This window comes from Nothobranchius furzeri, chromosome 6, assembly GCF_043380555.1.
Source record: "Nothobranchius furzeri strain GRZ-AD chromosome 6, NfurGRZ-RIMD1, whole genome shotgun sequence".
NCBI lineage: Eukaryota > Metazoa > Chordata > Actinopteri > Cyprinodontiformes > Nothobranchiidae > Nothobranchius > Nothobranchius furzeri.
This window is the reverse complement of record NC_091746.1, coordinates 46,182,792-46,210,771: the sequence shown is the minus strand read 5'-3', so window position 1 is coordinate 46,210,771 and position 27,980 is coordinate 46,182,792. Positions and strand designations below refer to the sequence as shown.

Genomic DNA, 27,980 nt, shown 5'->3' with positions numbered 1-27,980 from the left:
TTGAACAAAGTCGGTGATTTAAATAAATATAAATAGATAAATTGGCAACCGAGCCAAATCTGATGAGATAAAACGTGTACGTTTTGAAGTTGCTTGGATAATTCTTGTGACCAATTTAAAAGCCATATTTTAGCTCTACCACTAGATGTCAGTATATTCCCAAATATCTTTTTGCTTTTCTTTGAAGAAGGCAGATATTTTGCTTAATATTTTAGTGTTCTTGCATGCTTTACGAAGTTATTTCTTTAAAATGTGTTTATTTTGTTACTTTTTTATTCATTTTCTGGTCAATCATCAGAATAGACCATCACAGTCAGTGTAGGCAAATTTCCAATGTGTGTTTAAAATAAATAAAGTGGATCACTGAAGGTCAGAAGAATACATTTCAGGCATATATTAATCCAGAGCAGGATAACAAATTCTGAAGGTCACATATAGACAGGGAAAAAACCCCGAAAAGACCTGAGATATGTCATCAAACAGCTGATCATCTGCATACGTTTTCAGCCTATAGCTCCAATCTTTTATTTTTCTAAAAGTAGTATTTTTAAATAATAAAATTATAAAATACAATTGTACCTTTTTGTCAAGGTGAAGTAGCAACATGTCTGCAGGATGTCTCAGCTTTAAATGTGTGGGTCACTGAAAAACTTTTTTAATGATTATTTCTGATTTTAATTGGTCAATCTGACCTTTTCATGCAGGCTTAAAATGAAAATAATTTTCTACACATATCTCCTGCATTAGCTTCTGAAAAAAAATAGATGGTGAAACACTAGGATTTGAAAATCCTGACAGATCTACGTCACACTTAACATTCACAGACTCACCTATCTTGACTTAGAACAGGGAAGGCTGTTGTTGGTTTAGCATCAAGGAAACAGCAGAGAACGTCTTGACTAGTAGAAGCTACTGTTAGCATTAGCAACTCCACCACACAGCAGAACCTCTTCAGGCTTGTGTTTGGTGGAGATAAAACATCAATGTTGCAAGGCAAACAGAGTCAGTGGTAGAGGTGCGTTACTATTATCCAATCAGAGGTGAGATGTCCAAATATCAGGACATAAGACTCCAAATCCTGCCGTCTTCAGCTCAGCTCTGATGTGGCTCAAGCTCCTGGAACAGGTGCATCTGACCCCTTTTCCCTGAGTTCGACTTACAATGCATTTATTCTTACTAGAGACTACTTCAAGCTCTTAGCTCATCAATCTGGTCAGAAATAAATTTCATGTCTCGAACTGATGGCATGATGGAATGAGTATGAAATTAAAATAAAACAAAAACAAACACCAAACAAACAATGCAAAAGCCCTTTTAGAAAGGCCTGAATATATACTGTACATCACCATTTAATTCTTTATTCAATAAAGAAAAAATATATAATGATAAATTGAATCAGGGACAAACTCAAAACTTTCAAGTTGTACAAATAAACAAGTGAACTAAATGAATACATTTTTATAATGTTATTAATCCAGTATCTGTTTTTATCTTGTCAAACAAGGTGGAGTGCACCTTGTTCTTTGCAAAATGTGTCAGGGACATTAAATATTATAAGTAAATAAAGAGCCTAAGGTCGAGTCATAATTTGTCAAACTATAACAAACAAGACATCACATGTCTAAAGCTTAACACGGTATTCAAATGGTCACATTTATAACAACAACAACAACAACAACAACAACAACAACAACAATAATAATAATAATAATAATAATAATAATAATAATAACAACAACATGCAGTAAAATTTAAAAGTACACAAATGGAAATAATTACTATAGTATTTTCTCATCACTATTAAAACTTCAATAATTTGTTGTGTGTGAGATCCATCGAGATCCCATTAAGCCCGAGCGGAAATGTGGTTTTCCTAACAGGAAGCTGTCAGCAGCGTTGTTGTTGCTAGTGGGGACTGTTGTGTTGTGAAAATGGCGACGCCTCGTCGCTCCTCTCAGCAGCAGCAGAGTTCCCTTCTCTCCTCCCCTCCCCGCGGTCCCTCTCTCCCCGACACCCCGCCTGGCTCTCCGCCGGGGCCAGCCGAAGATGCTGCCTTGCTTCCCCATGGAGCAGTGATGGACAACCGCGCAGACGGTGAGGCAGCGCCGACCTCTCCCAGCACCACCTCCCCGGTACCCCAGGCCCTCTCATCCAGCAGCAGCGGCGGTGGTACTAGCAGCAGCGCTAGCTCCCCGACCACCACCGAGGGGAGCGAGGCTAGTCCTGGCTCTACGCCCGATTCCAGTAGTGGTGACCCGGGTAGCAGCGGCGGCGCTAACGGGACCTTTAGGGAGCTGTTTGAAGCTTGTCGGAACGGGGATGTTTCCAGAGTGAAAAAGCTGGTGGATGCGGTGAATGTGAACGCCAAAGACATGGCTGGACGCAAATCAACTCCGCTTCATTTTGCTGCAGGTAAACGCAAGAAAAGTGGCATTTTTAACACATCTGGCATTTTTCCAGACTGTTTTGATGAGGCGCAGAGTTCTCAGACAGAAGATCAGCACAGGTTGCAACAGATTAGTTAAGTCTGAAAAGTGCTTCGATAAAGTATAGCAGATTTTAAAATGACAACTAGGACTAAACCTTTCTGGTATTCATTGGCTTTTTGTCTTTATTTTCAAAGCTTCATTATTGAAATCTGACATGTTTATTTTGTATGTCAGAATCGATTCCTAAAAATGTTTGCGTTTTAAGTCCTACAAAAGCGAATCAGCCATTGGTTTGCTCTGATAGATTTGCAGCAGGTAAGAGTTATGTAAACAGATGAAATGTTATGTTAACATGAGACCAACACCTGATCATATTATGTCCACCAGGTGGGCATATCCTATCTAGTCAGTGTAGAAAAACATAAGCCAGTGATTCATTTATCAGGCTGATTGAGACAAAGCAACAATAAAAGTTGTTTTTGTGCAACAAGCTAAGCATGATAACATGATTATTAATCATGGTTCCAGGTTTTGGTCGGAGAGATGTGGTGGACCACCTGCTTCAGATGGGCGCTAATGTGCACGTGCGAGATGACGGTGGGCTGATTCCTCTCCACAATGCCTGCTCCTTTGGTCATTCCGAGGTGAGATGCCAAACCGCTCTGATTATTCAGCAACTTCCGTCTCTCCGTTCGTTCGTTCGTTCTTTCATTTTCATCCGCTTATCCGGAGTCGGGTCGCGGGGGCAGTAGCCTAAGGCGAGAGGCCCAGACTTCCCTCTCCCCAGCCACTTGGGCCAGCTCCTCCAGGGGAATCCCAAGGCGTTCCCTGGCCAGGTGAGAGACATAGTCCCTCCACCGTGTCCTGGGTCTACCTTTAGGTCTCCTCCTGGTTGGACGTGCTCGGAAAACTTTACCAGGGAGGCGTCCAGGAGGCATCCTGACCAGATGCCCGAGCCACATCAACTGGCTCCACTTGATGTGGAGGAGCAGCGGGTCTACTCCAAGCCCCTCCCGAATGACCGTGCTTCTCACCCTATCTCTAAGGGAGAGCCCAGCCACTCTTCAGAGAAAACTCATTTCGGCCGCTTGTATCCGTGATCTCGTTCTTTCGGTCACTACCTCATGACCATAGGTGAGGGTAGGAATGTAGATCTACCGGTAAATCGAGAGCTTTGCCTTCTGACTCAGCTCTCTCTTCACCACGACAGACCGGTACAACGCCTGCATCACTGCAGATGCAGCACCAATCCGCCTATCGATCTCACGCTCCATCTTTCCCTCACTCGTGAACAAGACCCCAAGATACTTAAACTCCTCCACTTGGGGCAGGACCTCATCCCTGACCCGGAGAAGGCATTCCAGGCTTTTGTCCTCTTGGCTCCTGGCCACAGAAATCAAACTGACATACACTTTCTTATCTTTTAAAGGGTTTCAGAACTTTATTGGAGAGCACCAGCTCTTACAGTCATTTACAGGAATTACCAGCTGCAGACTAAATAGGATGCTCAGATGCTGCAGGACATAGCAATTGATTAATCTCCATGTTTATGTTTTTATGGTTGGGTATGGTAACAGAATTTGATAATAATTGCAGGTGAAGGGTTAAAAAATGTCTCCCTTTTCAGCGTTATAGCTTATCAGTGTTGGGCAAGTTACTTCAAAACTGTAATGCATTATTACTTGTTACCCTCATTTTAAAGTAATTCATTACATTACAATATTACTGATTTTAAAATGTAAGGCATTACACTACTTTTGCATTACTTTAAGTTACTTTCACCAAAACAACTTCAATATGAATCTGGTAATGTGACTCTCAGTTAGCTCATGACATATATGTGGAAGGTGATGTGGTGTCTGAGCTAGGACTGCTGCTAAAAACAGTCAGATATAATAACAGTGCTTTAACATTATTGTTTATTAAATAAAAGCAACAACAATCTGTACTCTCACCATGCTGCCATCTTATATTAACTGAGCAGGGAGTGAGGTGGTAGGGGCTCCAAGCCTATATTTGCCTTGGTCCCCAAATGCCTTGATACAGCCCTGGATGTGGGACTGACTTCTGGGATGATCTGATTCTATCACATGTATAAATATTAAATGCTTATATATTATTGCTTTTCACTGGTAAAAATGTGTATTGGGGATAAATCTACCTACTTTTTTCTTTTTTTCTTGATTTTATTTGAATAATTTCCTGCCCTTTCTCTCTCTAACCTTCCTGCATGCTGCATGTTTTCTCCGTCTTCCAGAAAAACTGTTTCCTAGACTTCCTACTTTCTAACGATCAGCCAGAGGGATCTTCACATGCGCGGCGCTCCAGCAGTAATGAGTTGAAATCACCGGGGCACAGATTATGAACTCAGCTGAGGCAAAGCACGTCAGAAAAGCACAAAATACCAGAGAATATGCGCTGATATGAACGATCGCAAGTGAATTATTTTGTTTTAGTGGAGCGATTTTGTGAACGTTACAACGGCCGCATGCAGGACGCAGCTGGAGTAGTTGAGCCATTACCGCGGCGTCCTCTCTGCCCGCAAAGCTGAGTCCATAAATGACGTAATATATGCAGATACTGGATCTTTCATCGGGTTTCCCGCAATTTGAATTTTTAAGGAACACATCTTGATTCTGGGTTTAAAAATGCATTGTAATTCCCGCGTTACTGACAATTGTACCGAGTAAATATTACCATTTTCTTTCCCTGCAATGCCTTACATTACCACATTACAGCAAAAAGCAATGCATTACAGTAATTAATTACTTTTGTACCGCATTACTCCCAACACTGTAGCTTATATTAAGGGCTTTGGAGACTCTGCTAGGTTAGGATTTGCAGTTAAAATGAAGTCACATCTTCTAGTTGGAGACAAAAACAATCCAATCGTTTTGTATACTTTTTTTTCTAAACTTCTCAAAAGTTTTTTTTTGTGTTTCTGAAATGCAAAGTGTTTGTATTTTGCTGAACATTACTATCATCAGTGAGAAGCTTTACTTAAATTCAGTTATGATTCAGTACGCGTGTGCCAAACTCCATTTAGCTGAGTTTTGTCAGTATGTAAAGGATGAAAAGGAATGATTCATTTCTTATTTAGATGTTTTAAATCAAAGGACTCATGTAAATATCTGAACATTTTTAATATAATCTGAAGAGCTATGATTTGTACAGCTTAAAATAACAGCAATAACAAAAACTTAAACATAAATAAAGGTTATTTCGAAATTCAAGCAAGTTGTCGGATCTGAACATAGAGATCGTTTGTGAAAAAGAGGCTAAACATCTGCAGCTCATACTCTTATTTTAGAGTTTTTAGATATTTATATTTAGAGCCACCATCAAAGTAATTTATTGAGGATTTTCAACTTTTTCTTTGCTTCAACATCAACAAACTTCATAGTGAAGTTGGCTCTAAGCTCATCGATAGACTCTGCCTCTCATCTGACGACACCAGACTGCAGCTGGGAGGAAGAGCGTCTGGGCTTGTGACGGCGCAGCCTGCCCCAGTGCATTCTGGGATTTGCTCTGCAAACCCACAGACTGCTTAAAGTACATACAGAGAAAGATCTTGCAGGCATGATAAAACAGTTAGGGCTTGGAGGGACAGACATGGTTTCTATTGTGTTTTATTTATTTTTTTTCACTTTAACTCTTCAGATTATAATTTTCTAATTTTGACTAAATGCACTTTTGCATAATCTGAAGTAAACTATTGTCAGAATTCAAAATGAGGTAATAAATAAATAGTTTATAATACTTGATGATAAAATAATAAAAAAAAAATCAATGTCATGATTTCAAAATGCGACAATCAAAATGGTTTCATATGATCCTTGTGTTTGATGCTGAGAGCATTGATTCTAAAAGTTGTTTAGCTAATCTCTCTAATTACTAAAGAAATAATGTTAAAAAAAATCCCTAAAATCAGCCGGAATAAAAATATCCAAAAGAGGCCAAATAAGAGGACATTCTTACTGTAATCCTCATGTATGCCATTAAAGCCGCAATGGCAAATCTGCAAAACAAGTCAGCTTAAAACATTGTTTTCAGTCCGGATAGTGTTAGAGATGCTCCGTCACCTGACCTCCACTCTCTCTCCTCTCATGTGAACATGACTGTTTCCAACCTAATGGACACGGCCTTAAAGATGGATGCTCAGGTTAGAGATGGACGCTCAGGTTAGAGATGGACGCTCAGGTTAAAGATGGACGCTCAGGTTAAAGATGGATGCTCAGGTTAAAGATGGATGCTCAGGTTAGAGATGGATGCTCTGGTTAAAGATGGACGCTCAGGTTAAAGATGGACGCTCAGGTTAAAGATGGACGCTCAGGTTAGAGATGGACGCTCAGGTTAAAGATGGACGCTCAGGTTAAAGATGGATGCTCAGGTTAAAGATGGATGCTCAGGTTAGAGATGGACGCTCAGGTTAAAGATGGACGCTCAGGTTAAAGATGGATGCTCAGGTTAAAGATGGATGCTCTGGTTAAAGATGGACGCTCAGGTTAAAGATGGACGCTCAGGTTAAAGATGGACGCTCAGGTTAAAGATGGACGCTCATGTTAGAGATGGACGCTCATGTTAGAGATGGACGCTCAGGTTAAAGATGGACGCTCAGGTTAAAGATGGACGCTCAGGTTAAAGATGGACGCTCAGGTTAAAGATGGACGCTCAGGTTAAAGATGGATGCTCAGGTTAAAGATGGACGCTCTGGTTAAAGATGGACGCTCAGGTTAAAGATGGACGCTCAGGTTAAAGATGGACGCTCAGGTTAGAGATGGACGCTCAGGTTAAAGATGGACGCTCAAGTTAAAGATGGATGCTCAGGTTAAAGATGGATGCTCAGGTTAGAGATGGACGCTCAGGTTAAAGATGGACGCTCAGGTTAAAGATGGATGCTCAGGTTAAAGATGGATGCTCTGGTTAAAGATGGACGCTCAGGTTAAAGATGGACGCTCAGGTTAAAGATGGACGCTCAGGTTAAAGATGGACGCTCAGGTTAGAGATGGACGCTCAGGTTAAAGATGGACGCTCAGGTTAAAGATGGACGCTCAGGTTAAAGATGGACGCTCAGGTTAAAGATGGACGCTCAGGTTAAAGATGGACGCTCAGGTTAAAGATGGATGCTCAGGTTAAAGATGGACTCTCAGGTTAACAGCACAGAGTGAAATCCTGTTTTTTCCACCTCAGGCGCATTTCCAAACTCAAGCTTATTCTGAGTAAACGCCCTCTAGAATCCATGGTCTACACCTTTATTACATCCCGGCTCGGCGATTCTAACTCCTGCCTTTATGGCATTAGCAAAGCAGCGCTGTCCACACTCCAGCTGGTTCAGAATGCAGCAGCAAGGTTCTTGACTGGAACTAACAGAAGGCATCACATTACACCAATTCTCCGATCCCTTTGCTGGTTGCCGGTCCAGTTTAGGATTCGTTTTAAAATTCTTCTTTTCGTTTTTAAGTCTCTGAATGGTCAAGCCCCTTCTCACCTGAGTGTGCTGCTCCACCGCTACCACCGTCCTCGTGCCCTGAGGTCTGAGGATCAGCTCCTCCTCACGGTTCCTAAGGCACACTTGAAGTCCAGCGGTGAAAGGGCCTTCTCTGTATGCAGACCAAAATCTCTCCACGTTAGGCTGCCGCCTTCAATCCCAGCTTTTAAATCCAGACTGAAAACACACTTTTTCTCCTTGGCTTGGAGCTTTTAAATCTGGTTTTAATATCATGTCTATAGGCTTACCTCCATCCCATTGATTGCTTATTTTTACTTCTGTATATTTTAAGGTTTTTAATTGTCTGTTTTTTTTAGTCATTTCTTCTTTTAAACCTGACTTTATTATTAAGCCTGAAGAGTTTTTCTCCTTTTCATTATATTGCCTACATTTGTGTATTTTATGATTTAATTGCCAGCTTAGTTTTAGTTCTTCTTTTTAACTGCACTTTCAAATGTTATAATTTAGCTGATTGTTTTTAATTGTACAGCACTTTGGTCAGCTGCATGGCTGTGTTGAAAGCGCGTAACAAATGATGGTATGGTATTTTTTCATGCTTCTTAACATTCTAACATAGTTTAGATATCCATATGAAGTGGTTCTCTTGCATTTGTCTAAAAACCTCCGCCAATAACACGGCTCGTATCGAAAACAATGATTGAACAATCCGGTTGTAGGTCTCACCGAACCACCACACTTCCAAATTTCCTAGGGTTCTCCACTCATTACACACTTGCGTATTTAGCAACAGAACACCATTGGTGTGAGAGGTTCTCTGCTCCAAAATATCAGAGAAGAAACAGCTGCTACCACTTTGACTTTAGGACAAACTAGCAGAGTTCCAGAAAAACCCACCGAACAAGACGTTTGAACCTAGAAAACATTCTTCGATTCTTAAGACTGAATTTAACTGGAAAACTCAGTCCAGAAGATTCCTTGACAAGTACAATTTTATCATCAGTTATCACAAGATCTAGTTGTTCTGTCAGAATAAAGGCAGGAAAAACTGCTGCCACCCAAGCCACGATGGTGGCACAGGAGTTAAATGCTCGCCTCGCAATCAGAAGGTTGCAGGTTCGAGCCCCGCTCAGTCTGTCGCTGTCGTTGTGTCCTTGGGCAAGACACTTAACCCACGTTGCCTGCTGGTGGTGGTCAGAGGGACCGGTGGCGCCAGTGCTCGGCAGCCTCGCCTCTGTCAGTGCGCCCCAGGGCAGCTGTGGCTACATTGTAGCTCATCCCCACCAGTGTGTGAATGTGTGTGTGAATGGGTGAATGACTGATTGTGTTGTAAAGCGCCTTGGGGGGTTCCAGGACTCTAGAAGGCGCTTTATCAAATACAGGTCATTTACCCAAGGGTTGGAGTTTGAATTGCAACCACGCAGATGACATACACACTAAATGTTTGCATCTAAATTCTCAATAAAAATATGATTCACTGCTTTAAAATGTTTATTAACACAATGTATCATCATAGTTCTGTGCAATGATATTTTCTTCCGTCCCCACCCTTAAAACAACATTAAACATATGCATTTCCATACAAATCATTCCAAGAGTGCTTTAGGCGCTTATTTTTGAGCTCTGTAGGCTTTAATGGAACTGCTGTGTTTGCTGTTCCAGGTGGTGTCCTTGCTCCTCTGCCAGGGCGCTGACCCTAATGCTCGAGACAACTGGAACTACACACCGCTACATGAGGCCGCTATCAAGGGCAAGATTGACGTCTGTATAGGTGAGTGCACAGAAATAGCTCCCTGCAGTAGTGCAAAACAGATGGCTGTGTTTGTGTTATGGCCTCATACTGTCACCTAAACTGTGCTGAAATTGCTGATTACATAGTGATTGTACATATGTTTTATAAAAAAAAAAAAAACAAAGATGTATTTCCTTTTACCTTTTGCACAGTAAAACAGTAGCAGCCGTTTGAGGAGAGCACACTCGTTGGCAAGTTAGCGCTCTGGTTTAGTGTCATCCCTTTGGGCACAGTTAAAGCCTTTGGCTCCACCCTTATGTCAATACGTTGTCTCATTTCCATTGTTGTGGCTATTTTTTTAGATGTTGGTATTTGCATCTTGTGTCTAATCACATATAGATTTTTGAAGCCGTAATGAGCCAGGTAAAGGGTGGGGGAGCCTTTATGCCCCATAAACAAAGCAGCAAATATCCTGTAAGCTGCTGCGATCACCCAAAAAAGGCCATTGATTTCTAAGTCTTACAGGGATTTCACTTTAGGATTACAGAGAGGAGGCTCAGAAGCTGCTCTCGGGTGTCCGGTCCTTCATCCTGCACTGGCTTCAGCTTTTGTTTGGACACATCTGACATCCCATCAGCCTGTTTGTCAGTTTGCAGCAGCGTGAAAGTGGCTGACCAGAGCAGGCCGACTGACAGCAGAACATTTCCTGAACAAAAATAGTCTTTAAGTAGGCAGGTGGAGGATTACACAGATGGGAAAAAAGCTTTGCAGCTATTGATTCATTCTTTTCTTTTCTAATTTACCTGCCAGCTTTGCTAAAGGTAAATTCCTGCTTCGGTAAAACTGGGATGCAGCTTTGATCAGCCAGTGCAGATTTATTGTTGTGACTTTTTATTTTCCGAGCTACAGTTCTGTGAAGATGACAGGGCTAAACCTGGCTGTGTTTGTGAACGATAGATGGTGTAACTCTGGGCATTTATCTGTCAAAGAGAGGCTATGCTGTAGGGACATTGAGCTGCTAACGGTTAGCATGAGACCGTACTATCTACCGCGAGAGTTTACACATGTTATTGTGATAGCTGTGTATGTCCCGCCCTCTGCTAGCACTGAAGCAGCTTGTGAGGTCCTGCACACTGTAACCAGCAGACTCCAAACACAGCACCCTCAGGCCCTCTTCCTGATCTCTGGGGACTTTAATCACATTTCCCTGTCCTCCACTCTCCCCACTTTCACCCAGTATGTTACCTGCCACACCAGAGACAATAAAACATTGGACTTATTGTATGCCAACACCAAGGAGGCATACAGCTCATCACCTCTCCCTCCCCTGGGGGGCTCAGATCATAATCTGGTTCATCTCCAGCCTGTGTATAAACCTCTAGTACGCAGAGAACCAGTAGTGAAACGCACAGTAAGGAGGTGGTCGGCAGGGACTGAAGGGGCCCTGAGGGACTGTTTCCGTTCGACTGTGTGGGACAACCTCTGCAGCCCCCTGGAGGATGACCTCAACAGCATCACAGACTGCATTACGGATTACATGAACTTCTGCGTGGACAACACCGTACCCATCAAAAAGATACGGTGTTTTTCTAACAACAAGCCATGGATAAATCCTGAAATTAAGGCTCTCCTCAAGGAGAAGAAGAGAGTCTTTAGATCGGGGGACAAACAGGAGCTGAGAGTTGTTCAGAAGAAGCTGAAATGGAAGATAAGGCAAGGAAAGGAAAACTACAGGAGGAAGATGGAAGAGCAGCTACAACAGGACAACATCAGAGGGGTTTGGAACAGCCTGAAGACAATCTCAGGACAAAAACCAAACCCCCAGGCTGTGGGAGACTTGGGGTGGGTGAATGACCTAAATAAATATTTTAATAGGTTTGATCAACCACCAACCCCTCCCACAGCATCGTCCCCCCTGCTGCAATCTCCTTTGTCTTCAGGGACTGCCTGTCCTTCACCTCAGGAATTCACACCTCTCAGCTTCACACCTCCCAGCTCCCAGTCGTTACTCCCACCCCCGGCTTCTGTGGATTCCACTATACACACCCCTCCCCCAAAACCCACTCTCTCCATCTCAGCATTTCAAGTGAGGAACGAGCTTCGCAAGATCAAGGTGCATAAGGCTGCAGGCCCAGATGGCGTCAGCTCCAGGCTCCTGAGGTGCTGCGCAGATGAACTGTGTGGCATACTAGGTTACCTGTTCAACCTGAGCCTATCGCTTGGGAAAGTACCACAGTTGTGGAAGACATCCTGTGTGGTACCGGTACCAAAGACCTCCCATCCCAAGGACCTCAGCAGCTACAGGCCGGTAGCCCTCACATCGCATCTGATGAAGACACTCGAGAGGTTGGTTCTTAACCATCTGCGTCCCCTGGTGAGGTCTTCATTAGATCCACTACAGTTTGCTTACCAGCCTGGCATTGGGGTGGAGGACGCCATCATCTACCTTCTGCACCGAGCTCTGACTCACCTGGAGAAGCCTGGAAGCACTGTGAGGATCATGTTTTTTGATTTCTCCAGTGCTTTCAACACCATCCAACCACGACTTCTGAAAGATAAGTTGGAGCTATCGGGAGTGGACCACCACATGTCTCAGTGGATACTGGACTACCTCACAGAACGACCACAGTATGTGAGGTCACAGGGCTGTGTCTCTGACACGCTGGTCTGCAGTACGGGGGCCCCACAGGGAACTGTGCTGGCACCGTTCCTCTTCACCCTCTACACTGCAGACTTCTCCATCAGCTCCCCACGCTGCCACCTACAGAAGTTCTCTGACGACTCTGCCATAGTTGGCCTCATCACAGATGAGGATGACTCAGAGTACAGACAGGGAACTCTGGACTTTGTGGACTGGTGTCAGCAGAACCACCTGCTGATCAACGCCGGGAAAACCAAGGAGTTGGTGGTGGATTTCAGGAGACGCAGACCCACCCCAGTGACACCGGTGAACATTCAGGGAGTGGGCATTGAGATAGTGGACTCTTATAGGTACCTGGGTGTTCACCTGAATAATAAACTGGACTGGAGCCACAACACGGATGCTCTTTACAGGAAGGGTCAGAGCAGACTCTACCTGCTGAGGCGGCTGAGGTCATTTGGGGTACAGGGAGCGCTTTTAAAGAGCTTCTATGACTCTGTGGTAGCATCTGTCATTTTTTACAGTGTGGTATGTTGGAGCAGCAGTTTATTGGCAGCTGAGAGGAAGAGGTTGGATAAACTCATCAGGAAGGCCAGCTCTGTTCTAGGATGCACCCTAGACCCATTGCAGGTGGTGGGAGACAGAAGGTCTCTGGCCAAAATAACATCTTTGATGGACAGAGTCTCTCACCCCATGCATGTAAATGTTGCTGAACTGCAGAGCTCCTTTAGTGACAGACTGCTGCATCCTAGATGCATGAAGGAGCGTTTCCGAAGGTCCTTCCTCCCTGCAGCTGTTAGACTGTACAATCAGAACTGCTCCCAAAAAAAACAGTTGTCGGCATCAGTGCTGTAATAACTTCTACAATTATAACTTACACATTACTTTTTCTCTGCTTATACATACAATAATTTATTGAAGGTTACATGTCTACTTTTTAATGAACGGGTAAAAATAAACAATCTGCACTCTTTTAATCATCTTAAACTTTTAAAACTATTTTAACATCTTCAGTATCCTGTTATGCTTACACATTATGTGTACGCTTATATAAACAACTGTATTGTACTCTGCTCTGGTAACTATTGTCCATGATGTAAATATGTAATAATTGTGCTTCTGTTTTGTGTCCTGCATTGTTTGTATATGTGTGATGTTGCTGCTGACACAACCAAATTTCCCCTTGTGGGACTATTAAAGGATTATTCTATTCTATTCTATTCTATTCTATTCTAAACGTGAAGGACGAAAGACTTGTTGGAATATTAAAAGGGAAAACAACAGCATGGCGCTCCTGCTGGACACTCTGTTCTTGCATCTCTGTGTCGCTGCAGACAGTAAAACTAATATTAACTAATGTCACCTTGCTGGAAATGTAGAAAACTACAACAGAGTTTGCTTTCTGTCCTTTTGCCTCCTGATGAACATGGTAGCAGAACCCTAAAGGATTCTGGAGGCCGCCTAGCAACAAAAGGATCCTGTTATCACAGCTCTTAGTCAGCCATTGATTTATCAATAGTTACAAATTAGACCGAAGTTTAGTCAAAAGGGCTTTAATTTGTTGTTGACTTTGACTTTACTCATCATTGTTGTTGATTTTTTTGTCCCCATTAAAGCTTATAAAGAAAACACATGCATGCAAAAATCTGGCTTTTATTTTTACATTTGCTCATCGAAGCCAAAACTCTTCAGCTTGCAATTTTTATCAGCCACCAAGGCTTGTTTACAACAAGGTATCAGGCTTGTTTACTTTAGCTCATCGATTTAGGACTTCTGGCAGTTCATTTTGTTGAAACAGGAAATACCTCCTTCCCTTTGTGTAAGAGTTGCTGCAGAGAGCTACCACTTCTCCAGAGTCTGCTTAATCTTCCGAACGGTCTTCTGCAGTTAGCAGATTTACCTCTTTAACGACCCTCCTGTATAAGCAGGTTCTTTTAAAAGTTTCCACTGACTGAGAGACCTGACATGACCTTTAGTGATCCCAAAAGAGATCTGAGAAAAGACTTTATAAAAACTACACATACATTTGATTGAAAGGCAAACAGATGATTTCAAGTGACAGTGTGTAGTTTTTAGCCGTCAATCTCTGGAAATATCCAGCGAAATGTTCAAAATGAATTAAATGACGTCCAGTTGTTAAAAATGTTGGCGCAAAGTGAATTTCTCACAAAATTCGTGCGCCGTCTGCTCCTCCTGTGTTCACATCAGGCAAGAATTTTCAACAAGCACTTCTGCCCCGCCTACTGTTTTCCAACCCCCCCCCCCCCCCCGTGCCCTTGCTGTATGTGTGTGTGTATGTGTACATACGTGCGTTTGTAACCAGTTTGCCCCGCTTGTTGATACCATAAACTGCACTGATCCTGTTGCTGTGTATTTGTTAGTATTCACATTTATTAAATCCATCTTTTGCTGTAAAAACAGCATTTACAATTATGGAAACGGTATGTTTCTCCGCAGGAGTGTGTGTGTGTTAGGGTTGTCACGGTAACCGGTGTAGCAGTAAACCCCGGTAAAAAAGTTGACAATAATAATAACCGTCTTGTTTTAAAAAAAAACTATATTATCTCGGTGGGTTTACCGTGGCTGCGGTGTAGGCGCGGTGACCCTTTCCAGCCACCGTATCATCTGCTGAAGTTCAATCAATCAATCAATCAAAGCTTTATTTATAAAGCGCCTTCCGCAACCCTGTCAGGAAGCCCAAAGCGCTGAACATGGTACAGTTGTAAGTAATTATACTGAATAAATCAACAATAAAAGAAATTCAAATTACAAAATACAAATTACAAAATACAAAATGGAAATTACAAGATAGATGAAACATTCCGGTAAAATACAAATGTGTGAGACACAATTGGATTGAGTGGATGGATTGAGTGTACCAATGAAAACTGTGGAATGGATTCAACATAATAGAGGGCCATAATCAAACATGTTCTGGAAACGCCAAGCGGAGGAGGTGTGTTTTTAGGTGACTCTTAAAGACTGGCAGAGAAGGGGACAGCCTAACTGAGGGTGGCAACTGGTTCCAGAGTAACGGTGCTAGGACTGAGAAAGCCCGGTCCCCACGGGTACGACACCTAGACCGAGGGACAGCGAGCAGGCCTTGGTCAGAGGAGCGCAGAGCGCGTGATGGGGAATGTCTGTTTAGGAGTGTGGCCAGATAGGGGGGAGCACCACCCTGGAAGAAATGATAAACAAAGACGAGTATTTTGAATTGTGAGCGATAGGAAATCGGAAGCCAGTGCAGGGAGGCCAGAACCGGACTGATGTGGTCCCGTTTCCTGGTCCCAGTCAGGAACCTGGCAGCGCTGTTCTGCACAACCTGTAGGCGACGCAGTGTTGACTGACACAACCCTGCATAGAGAGAGTTGCAGTAGTCAAGCCGAGAAATTACAAAGGCATGCAGTACCCGCTCCAGGTGGGCTCTCGACAGCATATGCTTGATTTTAGCAAGGCGTCTCAGGTGAAAGAAACTGGACCGGATCACAGAATTGATGTGAGCATCAAATTTAAGTCCTACATCAAGTTTCACCCCCAAACTGGTAACAACTGGTTTTGAGTACGGAGAAAGAGGGCCAAGATCAGCATAACGATCCACATTCCTGCTGTTGGGGTGAAAAACAATGAGCTCTGTCTTTCCCTCATTCAGATGTAGATAGTTGGACATTAGCCAAGACTTCACCTTATTAACACAGGAGACAAAGGACTGAATAGAGTGACCTTTCTCCTGACACAATGGAGAGTAAATCTGGCAATCGTCAGCATACAGATGGAATGATAGGCCATGTTTACGAAAGATTGACCCCAGAGGTAGCAGATAAATGGCAAACAAAAGTGGACCAAGGATCGACCCCTGCGGGACCCCCCACCGGAGCCCCTCCCAAGAAGAAAAAACATCACCCAGTTTAACACAGAATGTCCCGTCGTGGAGATATGATCTAAACCAATCCAGAGCTGACCCTTTGATCCCAACCCATCGTTCCAAGAGATCAAGTAGAATCGCGTGGTCAACTGTGTCGAAGGCTGCTGTCAGGTCTAATAACAGAAGCAGCACAGATGTTCCGTGATCTAGTGATAGATAGATGTCATTTAGGACCCTCAGTAGAGCAGACTCTGTGCTATGGCCAGACCTGAACCCTGATTGGAAAACCTCAAACAGATCAGAGTCGGCTAAATGTGAGACCAGCTGCTGATAAACGACTTTCTAAAGCAGTTTTGATGTAAAGGGCAGGGTAGAGATAGGCCTGTAATTTTCTATCACAGAGACATCAGCACCAGGTTTCTTCAGGGTCGGCCGAATAACTGCTGCTTTCAAAGCAGCTGGGACCACACCTGTGCTGAGGCTCCCATTGATAATCTGACCAAGTGAAGGGCCAAGGCACGGAAAGACAGCCTTCCAGAGACGAGGCGGCAGAACGTCAAGTGGAGAGCCAGATGGCTTCTGCCTCGCAACAAGCTTATTCAACTCAGAGTATGAAACAGTATTGAGGGAGCTCAGGGTGGGTGGTGATGGATGAACTGGAACAGGGTCAACAGAGTTACCAGAAATAGCTGCTCTAATGCCTGATACTTTATCAACAAAGAATTTGTGAAAAGCTTCAGAGTTTCCAGCAGCTGTAGGAGACATGGTGCTAGGCTCCTGATACACCAGAACTGAGTTTAGCGTTTTGAAGAGAATCTTAGGATTATTGGAGTTTGTCTCAATGATGTCTGCAAAATAGGCCATTCTGGCAGCCCTCACTGCATCCTGATAAGCAACCAGAGATGCTCTGAACAACTCACGCGAGACCTGTAGGCCATCCTTTTTCCACTTTCTCTCAGAGGATCTACACGCCCGCCTACAAGCCCGTGTGACATCAGAGAGCCAAGGCTCCCTCCTAGGCCGAGACTTGCAAAGTTTGAGAGGGGCAACCACGTCCAGGACCTGATTACAAAGTACATCAAAGTGATGTGAATAGTGATCAACGTTAGATGGATCTGGGTTAAAGGTCTCTAACCTTACGGACATACAGTCCACAAACTTTGAAATAGTTTCTGCATCCAGGGCTCTGAACCTAGTAGCTGGAGCTTCACACACAGGGACAGGACATGGCAACGTAACATCACAGAGTATTGGAGAGTGGTCAGAGAACACAGGAGGCAAAGTCACAAGGTTCATGATGGGTAGACCATAAGAGATAACCAGGTCCAGGGTGTGACCCCTGGCATGAGTTGGGGATGATACCCATTGAGTTAGATTGAATGACTCTAGCAAATTAAAAAAACCTTTAGCAAGCACATTATCAGGACAGCAGATATGGATGTTAAAATCACCAAAAATAGGACATAATCATATTTTAGGATGCAGTCTGCCACAAGATCACAGAAATCATTAAGGAAGTTAGAGTCAGTCTTTGGAGGCCGATAAATCAGCACAACGAGCAGGCGGGGGGAGATGCACAGTTCAAATAAGCACAGTTCAAAGGAAGAAAATGACATGGTGGGTGTAAGCTGTTTACAAGGAAAGCTGGATTTAAAAACAACAACCAGCCCTCCACCTCTGCCCCGTGATCTGGGGATATTAAAACACGAGCAGCCAGGTGGTATGAGTTCGAGTAGGGAACTTGTGTCGCCAAACGGGATCCAGGACTCACAGATGCAGAGAAAACCCAGGTCATGTTGAATAAAAAAGTCACGAAGAATAAAAGTTTTGTTCAGCACAGACCTGGCATTGACCAAACCAAACTGGGTCTGCAGCGGGGCTGCAGCATAGAGATCGCGCATGGGCCCAGTCTCCTCTAACTCTGTGCCCGTAACCGAGCGCAGATTCTCCCAGCAAACCCCAGTCTGGCGTGATCTTCGAGCCGATCGGCCGTGGCGCGGTGCCGATACACCATCAGAGCCGGCCGAGTTCCCTGGGCAGGGCGCCGAGTAATCCAGGAGACATCTCGGAACCATCGGGTCAGAAGCTGGGCCGGATCGGGCCAGCCGCTTGTTCAGGGATCCAGGCCGACGTCTCACGCGCCGGTAAAAACCGATAAAATGCAAGGCATCAGTGCGTAAAGAGGACGAGCAGCTCGCAGCGTGACCGTGCGCAAGCGCCATCTCTCCAAGCTGCCGGTGTTCTGACATGCGCGCTTTGATGTTTACAACCAAAACTTTCTTGAAGCTAAAGCTGAAATAATGGCCAAAGGAGGAGACGGCAGCACTCAGGAGGACATTTTTTATCCCTCAAAGAAGACAAAGTCGGAAGTACGGGCATCTTTTGGATATTTGAAGAATGCCGTAGGACAGTTGATAAGAGGACGGCTATCCTGTTTGCAGCACGTGCAGAAAAAGTGTCTGTGAAAGGCAGCAACGCTTCAAATCTCATGACACATCTGCGTGACCATCACCCACAACTCTACAGTCAACGCAAGGCAAGCTAACGTTAGCGTTTTAGCTAAAATGCGTGATCCAAGGATTTGGGTTGAGGGAGAATGCACGAGTCGCTATACAAAGCAGCCGCAGCGCCGCTACCTGCATATAAACCGTGTCGGGTATACCCCCATGTTGAAATGACGCTATGCATTACGGGGCTCCCAGGGGCAGGTAAGAGTTGGTCTCTCTCCGAGAATGATTATGAATTTAACAATGATTACTGCCTGATGACATTTTCCCACATCTGCAAAGCTCACTGGAAGGACACAAACCGAGGACAATATTTTCCTGATATAGTGTTTATTACTCAAGTAAGGGTAAAAAGGTATCTGATTAGAAGGCGACTTGAGTACTGAGTATCATCTGATCTAATATTTTTAAAATGATGACATCAAACAGACAAAAAATAAGAAGTTATGGGCAAATATTGGTATTTTAAAGACTAAAGGGAAAAAATGTAAACAAATACACAACATAATTACAAAATAACACATTTTAGGCAAAATTTAGACAAACTGAGGACAATATTTCCTGACATACAGGGTTTATTTAATCGTGTGAAAATGTAGCACGTTTAAAAAAATACCGCGATAATACCGAAAACCGTGGTAATTTTGGTCACAATAACCGTGAGCATCTTAACGTTTCTCCAATCTGAAAGTGTCGCTTTTACAAGAGGAGAACTTTTTCTCTTTTTTTAAATCTCATTAGTCTCCGACTATGAAAGCCTAATCTGAGACCAGAATAGAAAAGCAATCTGAATATTTGAGTTGATTATGTTTGTCAGCTACCTTCTGCCTTGTCACACATCACAGACAGCCATAAGACTGCAAATCTGACATTGTCCTGAAAAGTAATCCTGCACAAAAAACGAGGGGATTTGGGTTGTTTGGCGAAGGCTTTAGCAGCTATTACGGGAATCACTGGAGACAAACCCAAGCCAGAATCAGATGTAGACAGTTGTGAGTGAAACTGAGGAAACAGGGTGAGGACTTTTGTTATTCCTGAACCTTGTCTGATGTTTTCAGTTCCTTTGTGCGTTCTAAAGTAATGCACCAGGATGGGCTTTAACCTCTCACAGCTGGTGTCTGTTGCGGGAGCTGGGCGGAGGGGGAATGGTGCAGAGCTAAATCATATTTTTGTTGTGAGGTGACGGAGGTCTGCGTCAGCCCTTGGGCAGAAGTAATTTATGCACACTAGCATGTGTGCATATTATATCTGCCCGGTTGTCTCCATTCCTCCTCTGGTGGGTTTAAGCAGCGAAACATGAAGTGCAAGTGAGTCAAAGGGCATGAGCCGTGGGAGCCGCTTGACAGTCACTATGGAGGAGAGGAGGGCAGTGAGAGAGCTGACATCGGTGGCCTCAAAAGAGCTAATTTACAACAAAACTGAGTGCAGGGAGAGTTTGTTATTCAGCTCATACCTGTTAGCAAGAAACAGAACTCTCCTCTCCTCTCCTCTCCTCTCCTCTCCTCTCCTCTCCTCTCCTCTCGCTTCTCTATTTCACATGATCAAATCCAGCTGTTTTTGCTTTTCCTCCCCTCTTTTTTTGTCCTCTATCCTCTTTGTCCTCATCTCCTCCCTTCCTCCCTCTCTCTCCTTTCCTCTTCTCTCTCAACTTCCTCTCCGCTGCATCGCTCAGTCAGTCGGAGAGGCGAGATTCTCTCCACTCGCGCTGCCTCACTGCTGTTTACCGCTGCCGATGCCTCGATTTACGGAAGCTGCCAGCCTCTTCCTCCTGCACTCGTCTTTTCACTCATCTTCTTAGCTCGGTCCGAGGCTCCCCCTCCCTCCTCCATGGAAGAGTGATGGCTTTTGTGGCTTGTCACGTTGCCGTTTAATCAGTTCCACAATTTTTTTTTCTTGTGGCAGTGTGCTCCTCTGTAGGCTCTCTGCTTTCTGTTTTGGCATGTCTGTTTACATCAGTGGCATGGCTCGCAGGGCAGGGGCATCTGGGAGCAGCACTAGCAACAGAGGAGGAGCAGCTGGAGGAGGAGGAGGAGAAGAGAAGCATGAAGCAGGACATGCAGAAACGCTGCCTGGAGGTCCTGCAGACTCAGCCAGTGGAGGAAGAGGACCGGTGGAAGATGAAGAAGGGGAAAAAGGAGGAAGTTCAGGCAGAGCGGTTTATGGGAGAGGAGGAGGTGGAGGAGCAGGAGGGAGAGGACTGGGAGGAGGTGTGTGTCGAGGAGTTTGCATGTCAGTTCAGGAACTCAGCTACTGTCTGTGTCTACCCTGTTGTACAGTGTTACTGCAGCACGGAGCTGACCCCAACATCCGCAACACCGACGGCAAGTCTGCCCTGGACCTGGCTGAACCATCCGCTAAGGCCGTGCTCACAGGTCAGACACACACACACACACACACACACACACACACACACACACACACACACACACACACACACACACACACACACACACTCACACTCACACTCACACTCACACTCACACTCACACACTCACACTCACACTCACACTCTCTCTCTCTCTCTCTCTCTCTCTCTGCTGTCTCACTCTGCTTGTCCTTTTAGTTTCTACACACTTCCATTGTTGACATTTTCCCCACAACTTTCAATCTGTTTCCTATTTTCCTCCACAGCTGCAGGCTGTATCACCTTTTCCTGTTTGATCTATCACACACTCATTCTGCAAGACTGCACTTCTTTCATTCTCAGAGTGCACCCATGCACACACTGGACACTGCATTTCTGTTATTTGTCACTTCTCATGGTTATTAGGTGTGTGTTGTCACTCTTTCTGGCTGAGGCTGCACTCACTGATCTGTTAGTTAATGAAGCTGAAGCTTTAGTTTGGTGGAATATGGAAATTATAACAGCTTCTGTCTGTCTGTAGAAAAAAGATTTGCTTATATTCAGAACCAAGGTGTAACTTAGTTGTATGATAATGAAAGTAACTCAATAAATGATTATTAAATGATCATTACATTGAATGAAAGCAGGTGACCAAGGTTTTTTCTGAGACTAAAACACACGTCAAAAATGTAGCTGAGAGCATTGCTCTGAGGATGAGGGAAGATGATTGACACCCATCACACTCTGAGCCGATGTAGCTACAAGCTAACTGAACTAAAAAACAGCTAATGGAGGTTGTCATGTGCTTTAAGCAAAAAAATCCAACAGCTGAGTGACTTGGCTACCCTCTGCCTCCTTGGCTGCATCACGTTTAACTAGGGATGCACCGAAAGAAGAATTCTTGGCCGAATGAAACACTGAAAAAAAGTATTTCATCAATAATCAGAACCATAGCATTTATGGCTACGATGTGTACTAACCTCACTAAAATCTGCTGACAGTAAAATTAACACTTTAAACACCAAAGTCGCAATGTAGCGTTTAACGAGCCACTGCTGCAAATATAATCCCTCATGAAGTTATTACTTTACACCTGAAGATAGTGGAGATGTGTAACTTCAAGCTGACCAACACCACTGGGTGTGTTTCTTTTTAAATTTTCTGAGTTTACTGAGTTTGAAAACTGCTCCCGACTGAGGAGAGGAGACCAGCGGAGCACACAGAGGGTGAATATTATTATATATCAGGGAGGAGAAACTCACTGACTGACAGGTCTGTTCATTGTTGAAAAAGCTCTTTGGTAATGGCTGACTCTGATTCTAAAGAGTAATATTCACCCTCTGTCCCTGATGAAGATATTCACTCATCCAATGAGAAAGAAAGTGACACTGCAGCTGCAGCAACAGAGGGTCTGTGTGCTTCATGAGAGTAAACACCTTTCACACACATGAGCCAAAGCTTATTTCACTGTGTTCAGGACATGGTGGGTGTAGAAAGGATGGTGAAAACACCACTAATAGTGACAAACGTAGCAGGAATGTGAAAGGAGAAGAAAAAAAAGTCGGGCAGACGAGGTAGAAACTGGAAGTAAACAGCGGTTCTCATAATTGATGTGCATATTCCAGCGATTGTAATAAAACAGTATTATTAAAAGGGGGAAAACTTTTGTACTTTTGAAATCAGAACAAATGTACTGATTTTGTTAGGCAAAGAACAAGTTGCCACATGATGGTGGAGCGAGATGAGGCGAAAACGAAGTTCACCCGACGGCCTGTTTCTGTGATTTTGGTGTTTCAGCCAAGCCCCCACAATGCGGCTCTAAAATTGAGGCAAACCCGGAAATGAAAAAAATTGCAGTTCCACCCTCATCCGCTGGGGGCTGGGGTCAGAAGCGAACAAATCCTCATTGACTCCCATGTTAAAAATACCAATTTCACAGCAGAAATAAACATGTTTACAGCCTGGTTCCAATACATGTTTTTGGTTTAAATTATCTAGTTTACACTCATGACAACTCTGAGGGGGGTGAATTTTTTTCTCACTCTTCTGTTTAACTGTATTAAAAGCCTAAAATTCTGTATAATTAATGAGCATCCGACCCACGTGACCACAGAGCTAGCTCAGTGGAAAGGCCTCAGTAGAGCCTTGGCCTGGCTTGGAAACTGCTCCAGGATTTTGAGTCTCTGTGTTTGTGTATTCTTGTTTGGATATTATTTGTGCAATTGTTGGACAAAATTACTTGCTGTGGCATTAATTGCACTAATAGAGCGTCCAAGGAGTCTCCACTTCATTTTTTTCGGTAAGTAAAATTGTATTATGTATTTTAGGTCACTGCCGAGCTGAGCTTAGATTTTAACATGTACTGTTTAACCATGAAATTTAAATGTAATAGGGTAAAACCAGTGCATTTAACATAATGCTGCACTTCAGAAAATGGGTTGAAATATAACATGTTGGTGGAGCTGGGTTCCCACTTTCGGCTTGTGGAGCTCTCGGGAGACCGATGTTTTCCACCCGGCTCTCCCCTCCCATCTCTGTCTGATCGCGGCTCCTGTTTGCTGCGCGGGCTGACGGCTTGTGGAGCTCTGGGATGGAAACCTTTCCACCCGGTTCTCCCCAGCGGCAGCTCTGCGCATCTCAGATCGCAGCGGTGCTTGTCTGCTATGGGGCTGCCGGCTTGTGGAGGTCTTGGAGACCTCTGTGTTCCACCCAGTTTTACCCAGCGGTCAGCCCGGCGTATCTCTGACTCAGAAGCTCTGGTGCTGTGCACAGTTTACTCTGGTTGTAGCTAGGTTGCTACCTCCATTAGCTTAGCTCCCACCTCCGCGTTAGCTTTGGGTTAGCCAGGGTTAGCTTCAGGTTAGCTTGTAGCTAGTTCGACCGGGTGTCGTCAGTTGATCCCAGCCTTACAGCCCCACCCTCAGCTCCTCCTCTCTTCCCTTTTGTGGAATTGTCTGGACTTGACGGAACCTGTGACACGGTCAAAATGGCGGTGGTAGCCACCTCCCATTTGGCCTCAAAAACGTGATATTGGAGCCTATGGAAAGGAGATGTCCAGTATATTTATGTCGATGGTTTCAGCCGAAAACCAAAAATACACTTTTGGGTCATTTTTGGCAGAAAAATGTATGCAGCCGAATTTTTGGTCCATCCCTACGTTTAACGTGAGGCCGAGGCTCAGGCTTTCCCTGAAGCAAGCAACCAGGCAAACTGCTAGCACTAGCACTGATGGCTCATCTGTTACCTGTCAATCAACTGGACACGCCCATAAGTCTTCCACGTTTTAATTCCATCTAAACAGATGAGTTACAAAAAAAATCCAACCCCTTCACAGTTGTTATAACAGTAAACTTCACTCATTAAACCTAAAATAGTGTTATCACCCAGGCTGTAAATATGTTTATTTCTGCTGTGAAGTTTGCTTTTCTTAACATGGTAGTCAGTGGAATATGCTCCTTTCTGGAGCTGTCCCCTAGCCGATGAGAGGGGAACTGCAATTTTTGTCACTTCCACATTGACTTGATATTTGAAATCCGTAGTTTTCCCCTTGGGGGGATGCAAACCAGAGCCAGGAAACAACCCACTGGTTCAAGGCCCTTTATACTTATATTTTTATTCCTGAATAAGCACTGTTGTTCACAAGAAGATTTAGTCTGCGAGCAAATTTTGCATGAAAGCTGTGAATTTAGTGTTGCAAACAGATTTATTTATTTTTTTAAATAAAAGTTTATTTTCTTGCTTTATTAAGTAAGTTATTGTTGTGTAATCAATTTTAGGTGTTTGCTTTTAAAGTACAGAGTATTCACACAGATGGGCCCTCTGAATCACCATTAAATCACACTGAGGAGCCTGATTCCCACCATGTAGGGTTAGATTCTTCCCAAAAAATAAAAGCCACTAGAGAGCTCAAGTGACCAGCAGGAGTTGCTCAAACATCCCAGTAAAACTCAAAGCTCATTACTTGATCATTCATTGTAATGACCTCTTAAATGCAGTAGGGATGATTATCTTCTCCCAGCCCATAAAGTCGCCATTAAGCAGCCAGAACAGTTCTGTTTGTCTCTGCATATTCACAGATTATCTCGAAAAGCTTAGATAAATGGGTCTGCTGCTCCATAAGAGCTCTGATTGGTCAGCTTCGACACCCTGGTCAGAAATGTGCAGTTAGCTTCAGCTCTCTAAAATCTAAATCCCACGAGGTTCGAAGACCGGCTTATTAATGATTTGAATCAGGCTTGTTTTTGATTGTCGTTGTGCACGAGTAAAGATAATTCAAAATTGAGTTCATTGTGTCTCTGTGAGTTTTGACACTGACTCTATTGGTTTTTTGTTGTGAGGTCATTTTTGTTTTTACACTGAATTACATCAATGGTCCCTTTCGCTCTGCCTCTGTGGTTAATGGGTAGAGGTACTTCAGTGAAGAGCTGGGCAGCCTCAAAGACAATCATTCATCACGGCCATTCTGTGAAGAATGATTGTCTTTCATGGCTTGAATCAAAATGAACATCAACACGTATTTCATGCAGTAGTTTATCTATTTAATCGACAATGAGAGCTGATTCATAGTTTGAAAATAGAAATTTAGGTTTAGAGTCATCAATAACTATAAATGCTATTATTGATTTTGAAGTCCTTTTGAAGAAAACGACCATAAATATGCTTGGTATGGAAGTTAAGACTGTGCAGACAACAATTACTAAAAAGCATATAGTGTTAATTTTTTAATGAATTGCTGTTCATGTGTTATTATTTTAATTTTTTAGAACTTTTACTTTGATTGTAAAGTGTCTGGAGGCCGTTTGAGAGAAGGGTTTTTAAAAATAAATGTCTAACTTATTAACAAGCCTCCTCCTTGTATTTGCATAGGTTAAAATATGGTAAAAACAAACAAAACACCCTTACATTTAATTCCTTTTTTTTAGTCATCAAACTGCTTATCATTATTGTCATAAGCGTCTAATGAAGATTGTGTTTTGGGCTGTTAACCACGGCTCTAATTAACAAGGTAGTGCTTATAGATGCTTACTTAAAAAGCGATCCAGGAACTATCTTTGGTGTCAGTTTTTACTGTTTGTTATCTAAAAGTACAACCTGTTTATTTCTCATGGGATCAATATGTAATTCAAAGTTCATTTTTTAAGTTTACATAATAAAGACAATTCTAACCAGTTTTATCACAAAATAAACATACAACTTTACTAGCACCAACAATTCACTCTAAATGTGGACAAATTAAATGATCATACATAAAAAGACATGTATTTTGTCATAACCCTCAATTTTCTTTATGCTCACTTTTTCTGCATTAAAACCAGTCGTGTAGTTTCGATGCCCACTTTCTTTTAAGAACAGAATCTGAAAATTGTGACCAAGAAATAATCTTTGCTTCAAATATCAGACAGTTGAGTCATGCTTCAGGCTGAAAGTCCCCCCAAACAGGTACTTCTTTCAGATCCACGTAGACCTTTATCACCTGGTTTTGTTGTCAAACAGCATAATTGGAAGGTAAAGGTGTGTATACAGCTGCTGCCTCACTTCATTCAGACAGTCCTTTAGGTTTCAGACTTTCTATATATTTTTCAATGACAAGCACTAATTACCTAAACGATCATCCTGCCACACGTTGTGCCATTCTGGAGAAACTCTATAATTGTAATTACTGTAGGAAGTGATGCGTTTCATCCACCACTCTTAGAGAATTTTTTCGTTATAGGATAATGAGTGAGGATTGCTCAAAGGTTATAGAAGGTTTTAGCTTGGCCATTAAAATAAAAAAAAATATTTATGAGACTGCATCCGATTGTTCTTAGGACCCATCTAGTGTTTTACGATGAACCTTTTCATGTGTCGTCTAGAGGCTTTACACTGTTCTCATCTTGCTGCAACAAGCCAGCACAGCTCTCAGCTTCACTGTTGGGGTGATGAAAGCTTATATTGAGCCATAAATTAGCTATACAGCTGTGCCAAATCCAACAAGCTGCACTCAGAAATGATAAACTCTGTTCCCTGTTAAATTGACACGTGGAATAGAGTTACTGAGAGAAAGGGGGGGGGGGGAAAGAAAAGCGACAACCACTGCCGTTCGTGCAGCTGGTTTCCAGTATTTTGGGAAACCCACCAGGCATTTTGTTTTCCCAATCAGGATGAAGATAGAAGCTGTGCTGACTTTGTTCAGGCTCCCTTGAAACTCTTTCCTTACACAACCAGGGACTTGTTCAGCTTGCCGCTTCAGTCTGCAACGAGCATCAAGCACAACTACTACTCATGTCACACCAGAGGAGTAGACTCCCAAACAAAGCTCCAGTTCTCAAGTCAAGTATTTGATGACAAGAAATACCTCAGAGATGTGCTTCGTAGCATAGTTTGCTGAAGCACTGCGCTACGTCGTTGATTTGGTGTGCTAGGTTTTTATGGTACACCAAATGTCATCAGTGATGCAATTCTTGCAGTAATATTTATGCAGAAAAACAAAGAGTAGACTTTAGTATTGCAATTCAGCAAGAAGTGGGTAATGTTTTCCCTTTTTCTTTGTGTGTACTTGTGTATATTTGCCTGTCTGTTAGCTAAATATCCCATAAAGCACTGGACATATTTAAATGACACACTGCAGCATTTCTTAAATGATGAATTTTTTCTCATATGGGCTGGTGAACATTGTTTTGGTTAGAAGTTTTACCTAATGGACCTAATTTGGTTGAGTACTGATAAAAAATGTCAGCAGAAAATAATTTAGCATTTTTTTCTATTAAAAATTGTTGGGTAACAGCAACTCAACTCTTCTGCAACCTCTGTTCACTCTCCCTTCATGAATGAGAAATGTATTGTTGATTTTACTCCAAAAGTTACACAAGCCCAAACGTGTTCTGCCATGTTGTGAAGTTAGTTAGCTTCTATTAGCCGAGATGTGCTCTGCTCTCTCCTGGTTGCACAGTCAGTGCAGCCTTCTAGTGGTCTCAAGCCATGTTGGGCAAGGCCATGAAAACAAATGTTCCCTGTAGCATAGAAGAGACTGGGGTTTT

The 27,980-nt window shown here is 43.3% G+C and overlaps 1 protein-coding gene across 1 annotated transcript in view; it reads left to right on the top strand.

Annotated features, from left to right (window-relative positions):
- Window positions 1–1,776: 1,776 nt before the first annotated feature.
- tnksa (tankyrase, TRF1-interacting ankyrin-related ADP-ribose polymerase a) overlaps window positions 1,777–27,980 on the top strand; it is a 136,795-nt gene continuing 110,591 nt past the window's right edge. Inside the window, exons 1-4 of the mRNA XM_015976763.3 lie at window positions 1,777–2,412; window positions 2,958–3,073; window positions 9,538–9,646; window positions 20,894–20,989. Coding sequence (XP_015832249.3) covers window positions 1,932–2,412; window positions 2,958–3,073; window positions 9,538–9,646; window positions 20,894–20,989 — 802 coding nt within the window. The 5' untranslated portion in view covers window positions 1,777–1,931. The remainder of the gene's footprint in view (window positions 2,413–2,957; window positions 3,074–9,537; window positions 9,647–20,893; window positions 20,990–27,980) is intronic.